We start from the raw sequence: 7,622 nt of genomic DNA on the forward strand, positions 1-7,622 counted from the left end.
AGTAGGAAAAATACCAGCCGTTTCTCAATATGTGTTCTTCTCTGTACTTGCCTTCTCATGGACTTACAAAACGTCATCAGTCACGGCCTAAGTACTGTTCCAAATCAGAGTTTGGATCTAGCCAAGTACAGATCAAATACCCGGATGTGTCGTTGATTCGTGGGGTGTTATCAAAGATGCATCAGGAGGTGACTTGTGTGGACTTGGGTAGTCAAGCTTCCCAGAATGCACTTCACACAAAGTCTGGACTCCCGAGCTGTACTTGACAAGTCCGAACTCCCAAGAAAGGGAGTCCGTATTTGACGCACTCCGTATTGAGAAAAGGCTACCGTCTCTTGCGTTTAATGTGGCCTACTTGTTTTTAAGAATGCACTAAAGTACGCTTATCACACTTGTTGGATACTTAAAATATTTAATGAAAAGTTGAAGAGGAAATGGTCAGTTTTTAAAAATTACTCTGTATTTTCCAGTCAATTTCTGAAAGAGTTGGTAGTTTCTGCTTTGGTTTGTAATTGGACAGAAGTTAATTAACTTATCTAATTAACATGAGCAGAATGGAAATTGCACTTTATGTCAGCAAAAGATTAACTTGGACACAAGTACACAAATATCTATCTTTGGAAAATAGGGAAAAAAAAGGCATATTCCCTCAGATTTGCCCATAAATTTGTGCAGATGAACCATTCTTTACATAGTAGGTATCAGATTAAAGGGCCTATAGCATTATTATATTGTTTTATAGATGTGAAATCATTATGACCTCAAACATTCAATCAAATAATATCTTTTGTATTTTGTTCATATGCCTTTCCTATAACTAGACCAACATCTGTATGGATGTTATTACATCAGCAGTCAAGCTTAATAATGCAGACTGAAAATGAAAACATATTCCTGCAGGGTTCTGAAAATGCCAAATTTCATTCTAAATATTTCAAAAGATCTGTCATATGTATGTCTGTAGTCATGCTGTATATTTAGCATTGTAATTTGAATGTACTGAAGTATTTTGGAGACAGGGTCAGTTAAATACAGTGGCAATGCCAGTGGACAAAATGAATTATTTATATATATAAACTTTTGACTGGTACTACATACATACATAAGTGTGTGTGTATATATATATATATATATATATATATATATATATATATATATATATATATATATAATTTGTGTGCACAGGACAAAAAAAGGTCACATGAATTGTTTCTTCAGACTAATGGGGAGGTGGTATTTGCTGCATGCCACATACCAGAAAGTCTGTTTTACTTCCTCAGATCAACTGGACAACCCATAACGCTATTAGAAAACTCAGGAGGGTTTGTGTCACATAGGTATCAGTAGGAACACTGCTAGAGTATTAATGATCACTAATGGCCAGAGTTCAGTGAGGGGGACCAAACATTTGGGCTCCACACTTTGGCTCTATGGCGTACGCCTGAGACGATGTTCACCGATATTCCTCGTTTCCGTAAGGCGTGTACATTAAGTATTCCGCTTTCCGCATTCCTTGCTAGTCAAAGATTTCATTTAATAACGTGTATTGAACCAAAGGTAAAAGTTACACTCAAACTATGAATTAGAGAGGGGAACAGCCAAACCTCCTTCCTGTCTCATCACAATTCACCAATGTACATTTGTGTTTACAGAGTCCAGAGTATGAGTTAAGGACGGTAAAGACATGGAAAAAGGCATCACCTAAGATGGAATCGTAATGCCTAATTTTCTTTACCTTCTTCTGGCTCTCTTGTCTGTCTCCTCCCAAACTCCTGTTTATTCAGAGTTGGGTTGTGTTGGGCCTACCAGAAGTGTATGTGTCTTACAGTTCATTCACATGGTACAAGGACATGTTAAAGATTTTTGTAAATTAATACACATGAATACATTTTGAAGAGTGAGTGTTTTCTGAATGCAGTTTGGAAGAAGTTTCGTTTTTGATGAGAAAACGGCTCATGCATTGATTTAATGAATGGCACGGTCCTAGTTTACAGAAATACTTCTAATTTTTCAAAGAGTGGGGTTACAGAATACCTAAGTTTACAGGGAATGCTTCATGAAGTTACACAGAATGCCTATTGATTACAAAGCATACCTATTAAGTTACATAGAATACCCATTTCAGGTTATGAAGAATACTTTACAGATCTCTCTCTCTCTCTCTCTCTCTCTCTCTCTTTCTCTCTCTCTCCCTTTCTCTCTCTTGCTTGCCCTCTCTTGTGTGTGCATGTGCATGTATATATACTAGTATGTTGCTCATGCAAAGCAAATGTATGCTACTCATATTTTCCTATTTGGAATCAGATAAGGACACAGGGAATTTTGTGTTCCTGTCTTCCTGGAGGAATCCTTGAAATACTTTCACTGTAATAGTTCAGTGTGTTCAGAAAGCCGTGAGGACACCTGAACACAGAAAAGCAGGGACAGAGAAGCAAACAACTTTCATACAAAGGTAGAATTACATCACATACATGACTATTATAATCTCAGCTAGTGTAATTATTATTCTGGTGGTACTCATGGTGAAAACGTGATAAAAATATTCATTTTAAGTGTTGTGTTCTGCAGAGATGGATTATATCATACACCTCTTACATCTCTCAGGTGAGTCTCTCTACACACATCCATAAAAGTTTCTATTTGTATGTGTGTGTGTGTGTATGTGTGTGAGAGAGAGAGAGAGAGAGAGAGAGAGAGTGTGTTAGTGTATGTGTATTTGTCTGTGAAAAAAATATAAATATTCTCCGGTAATTAGTCAGAGTTTTCATTATTATCAATAATATTGTCCTTCACAGGAGTCTTCGTGCTGTCTGCATGTGTTCCTCGTCAGTATCACTTTGTGAATGTGGAGAAGAACTGGACTGAAGCACAGACACACTGCAGAGAGCACTACACTGACCTGGCCACTATTGATAACCAAGAGGACGTGAATGAGCTGGTGAGAACAGTGAACGACAACGCTGAACATGTTTGGATCGGACTGGAGAAGCGAGGTGATGTGAAGTGGCAGTGGTCTCTGGGAGACAGACAGTTTTACAGAGAGGGAGAGATGGAGTTTAGAAACTGGGAGGATAACCAACCAGACGGCAATGCTGACTGTGTAGACATGAGGAGAGATGGTAAATGGCATGATCATGGCTGTCGTGTAAAACATTACTTCATATGTTATGATGGTAAGCACAGAGTCATTTTTGTATAAATTTTAATCATAAGCACTGCCATGATTTAACACATCTTTTCCCAAATCCTGACACTCTTGGAGATGAACATGTGCACAATCACTCTATATGACATCATGGGTTTTACACACATAATTTCATTAGTTTACATTTACAAAAAGGTAAAGATGATCACTGATGATTCAAATGATATTATTATTGATATTATTATTATTATTATTACTATTATTTTAATTGTGCGCTGACAACATTTTCATGGTTCATGTTCAACAGTCCCATGAGATTTCGACAGCCCAAACATAAACGTAACAAAATTATGTTTTGCAGAGAGAAACAGTGCCCCTGACAGATACATACTGTCCACAGAATCAACTGGAAATGAGAGAAAAAAGACCTGGAGAAAGGCTCAGAGCTACTGCAGAGAGACTCACACAGACCTGGTCAGTGTGAGGAACCAGACTGAGAACCAGGACATACACGAGATCATGACGGCAGCCAATGTAACCATTGCCTGGATCGGCCTGTTCAGAGACTCCTGGAAGTGGTCAGATCACAGTAACTCCTCATTCAGATACTGGAGACCAGGAATACCTGATAACAGAGGAGGGAATGAGAACTGTGCTGTGGTTTGGATTGATAGAGATGTTGGACAATGGGGTGACTGGACGTGTGATCGTAAAACTCAGTTTGTCTGCTATGAGGGTGAGCAGATTTTCACATTGCTTATATTTAACACATAGTCCATCATCATAAACTGTAGTCTAACGTGGATAAATCTTATTAAACACTGACAGTCTACAGAGGTAGATCCATAATGACTGGTATTTTTGAACAAATGAACTGAATCAAAGTACTGGGATCTCCTCGTACATAGAATTTCACACCAGTTGTTTTGTGTTTAGACCTAAAGGTGGACTGATTAGTCAGATAAGGAGGAACATTCAGTTCATAGATTTCGTTCTGAACTATCTCTGGGTTTTTCCTTTTTCTAGATAAACTGGTCCTGATCAATGAGACTCTGACCTGGAGCGAAGCTCTGAATTACTGCAGAGAGCATCATGTGGACCTGGTCTCAGTTCACTCAGAGAAGATCCAGAGGTGGGTGATGAAGAGGGTTGAAAAGGCCTCCACTGCTCATGTGTGGCTGGGCTTACGTCATTCCTGCACCCTTGGCTTCTGGTTTTGGGTGAGTGGAGAATCTCACTGCTACGAGAACTGGGCTCCAGGGAACAGAACAGGGGTGGAGGAGTGTGAGAGAGCAGTCAGAACAGGAGCAGTGGAGTCTGGAGGAGGGAAACTGTGGGTCAGTTTGCCTGAGACCGAGAGACTCAACTTCATTTGCAGTAACTATGAAGGTACGTATACATGTGTGTGTGAGTGTGTGTGAATGTGTGTGTTTGTGTGTGTGTGTGTGTGCGCGCGCGTGTGTGTGTGTGCGTGCGTGCATGTGTGTTAATGTGTGTGTGTGTCTAAGTGTGTATTAAACATGTGGCTAAAAAGTCTGATCTATATATTTTTTTTCTTCATCTGTGGATTTGTAGAAGACTAGACTGCTCAGGGCTTCATTGCTTGGATATCTGAAATCACTGTTCCCTATAAGAGGAGACAACTGTTTCTTTTTTTTAATTTAAATGCTTCATACATTTCATTCAATCAACTGCAAGAGCGCGTTTTAAATTCTCATCAGGTAACTTCTATCTGTTTCCACCTTTACCTGAACTGTCGTCATTCATCGACTTCAAAGACATCAGGAATTTTCGGGCTCTCACATAACATTGCAAATTAAATGTAAGAATACACCAACTTATATACTAGATACTGTTTACTCTAATTTTTAATGTACCCTCTGGACTGTTTTAATTATCTGTAATATACTGATTCTGTCATTTCCAACTATTTGTTGTGATGTAAACATGGAAAATGTTTATTTCTTTTCAGATCATTATTCTCATATGTAATAAAGTTTCGATGTCTTGTGAAGGCTTGGAGCAGCAACGATCTTTGTTGTTTTTAAATGCAAAATGAAATTATATTTTAAATTTTGAACTGACATTTATGTCCTCAAAACGAATGTTTCCAAATTTGAATGAGTCCTACGGCACTGACCTGACGTTCATAGCGTCAACCACTTGGTGCAGCCTTACATTTATATCAACTGGTGGTTGGATTATTTATCCATTAAAACAATTAAATGATTTCCCATAATGAAATATAATTATTGAAAGACATGCTGAATTTCAGTTATATTTGAGAGATTCATGCCAACCAAACTGCTTGACAACTCCAAACCACTTACGACTCCACTGACTCCAAGCTACTTATGCCAAATAAGTCAACAGTCATTCTCAGTTACCTCAGTTCAGTTTGGCGTGACTACCCCTCCATTTCAGACTATGAACAGAGTTTCTGACCATGGGAGAACAGGACTGAACAAAAAAACAGTGCATCTGAAGTAGAGATGTAATGTTCTATACGTCTGTTGTGTTCACAGGAACTACACAGACACGAGTTTTGAAAATGCAAATCGGGCCAGTGCGGCCAGGAGCGCGTGCACGGCCGACACACAGGCGTGTCTTTGTGTCCGTTTCTTCTCAGCGATGGCTTGTAGGAAAATAATATGTGCTGTGTAAACACATGTGGTAGTTGAGACCAACGGCGTAGGCAGCCTGTGTTTGTCTGGGTCCATTCCCCCAGTGCACGCCTACTAACGACCAGACGCCACTTCCGTAGTTTCGGTAAGGTGGGGCGCTGAGTCGACGGAGATCGCGTCCGGCCTGTCCTTTCAGCCAAAGGCCGAAAACCACTGATGTCCGATTGAGTATAAAGAGTTTACACGTGTGAGGATTTTTACCCATTCTGTTTAATCGGCGGATTGAATATTACTGAATATATTCATGTTAATCCTAGATGAACCATTGTTGTTTTAGTCAAACTGAGAATTTGTATATTTGAAGAACTGCAGGGGCTCTCATCTACGGTATATGTTCTGAAGACCAGGCCAAAATGTCATCAGAAAGGGAAAAAGAGCATCAAAGATGGTTTGGTTTGGTCAATGAGAAATGTGAGCGTGGTTGGTTATGAAGGTGTCTCGGGGAGTCTTACTGTACTGTTTGATGTCACAGGCACGGTTTGAGTGACTTCCTGAACCGCTGAGAGTGAGAGACAGCTCACACACACACACACTTACACACAAGCACACACACACACACACACACACACAAGCACACACACACACTCACTCACTCATTCATATGCTTAACTGTCCAGCTGAATTAAAAATATGAATTTTCAGTGTGTCTCTGTATGTTTGTTTGTTTGTATCTGTGTAGGACAATAAGAGGACAATATTGTGCCTGTGTAGAGGCCTAAACACACGCACTTTGAAGTGAACTGAACACACATGCCCCCCCCCCCCCCCCCCCCCCCCCCCCCGAAAATAAAGGGATTGTTATCGCTCTTACTAAACAGGCACCATTACGATGATCTCCTGTTGACGGCGACCACACGCATGCTAAAATCTGTCGGCCTGCCGTGACGTTTAAAAGAAGACATTTGTTTTAAAACGTTTTCCGCGTCTTCGGTTGGCAGGACCCACGTAAACTGGACCGGCCCATTTCTCTCCCCTGTCGGTCCTCGCGGCCGGCGCTTCGGGCAGGTCTCTCTCGAATTTCAAGCAGAAAATCGGTCGATCTTCGACGGGTCGATCACGTATCGCGAACCTCCGGTCGTGCTTTGACGTTTAAAAATCGCAAACTATCAAACCCAGTTTAGTTCTACAGAGTTAAAAAAAATGGGCAAAAGCACAAATAAATAAATAAATAAATAAAAATAAAAATGAAAATCAGTGGTGGCAAATTGGATTCTGTGAGAACGAGGATCCACAGACCACTCAAGAGGAGACTATCACAGGAAGAAGTAGTGCAGCTTTTCCCATATAAAGAATCTGTGTCTACACTGAGAGAACATAACAGGGTTAATTGTGTTGATGTTCGTTCCTTTTTTTTCCTCTGCAGTGTTTCCTACTGGTTCATGTCTGATGATACCAGTGTTTCCTAATGGTTAGTGTTTGATGATACCAGTGTTTCCTACTGGTTAGTGTTTGATGATACCAGTGTTTTCTACTGGTTAGTGTCTGATGATACCAGTGTTTCCTACTGGTTAGTGTCTGATCATACCAGTGTTTCCTACTGGTCAGATGATACCCCTGTTTTCTACTAGTCAGTCTCTGATGATACCAGCAAGAGTGTTATTCCTAAGGGGAAGCTCACTGGGGTCAGTAAGGTCAACAGGTTTATGTCTGATGACCTGTGGAAAAATACTGTGATGAATGAACAAAACGTGGAAGCTAAGGTAAACATCACTGACAGTCTAAGGTAAACATCACGGACAGTCTAAGGTAAACACCATGGACAGTCTAAGGTAAACATCACGGACAGTCTAAGG

The 7,622-nt window shown here is 40.2% G+C and overlaps 1 protein-coding gene across 1 annotated transcript; it reads left to right on the forward strand.

Moving 5' to 3' along the window:
- The first annotated feature begins 176 nt into the window (after positions 1–176).
- On the forward strand, positions 177–5,887 carry LOC115829766 (C-type mannose receptor 2-like). Its single transcript, XM_030793932.1, has 6 exons — positions 177–188; positions 2,569–2,604; positions 2,831–3,100; positions 3,578–3,881; positions 4,172–4,534; positions 5,823–5,887. Exons 1-6 carry the CDS (start codon positions 177–179, stop codon positions 5,885–5,887), a joined length of 1,050 nt encoding a protein of 349 aa, XP_030649792.1.
- Positions 5,888–7,622: the final 1,735 nt, after the last annotated feature.

The sequence above is a fragment of the Chanos chanos genome, chromosome 16 (genome assembly GCF_902362185.1).
Source record: "Chanos chanos chromosome 16, fChaCha1.1, whole genome shotgun sequence".
NCBI lineage: Eukaryota > Metazoa > Chordata > Actinopteri > Gonorynchiformes > Chanidae > Chanos > Chanos chanos.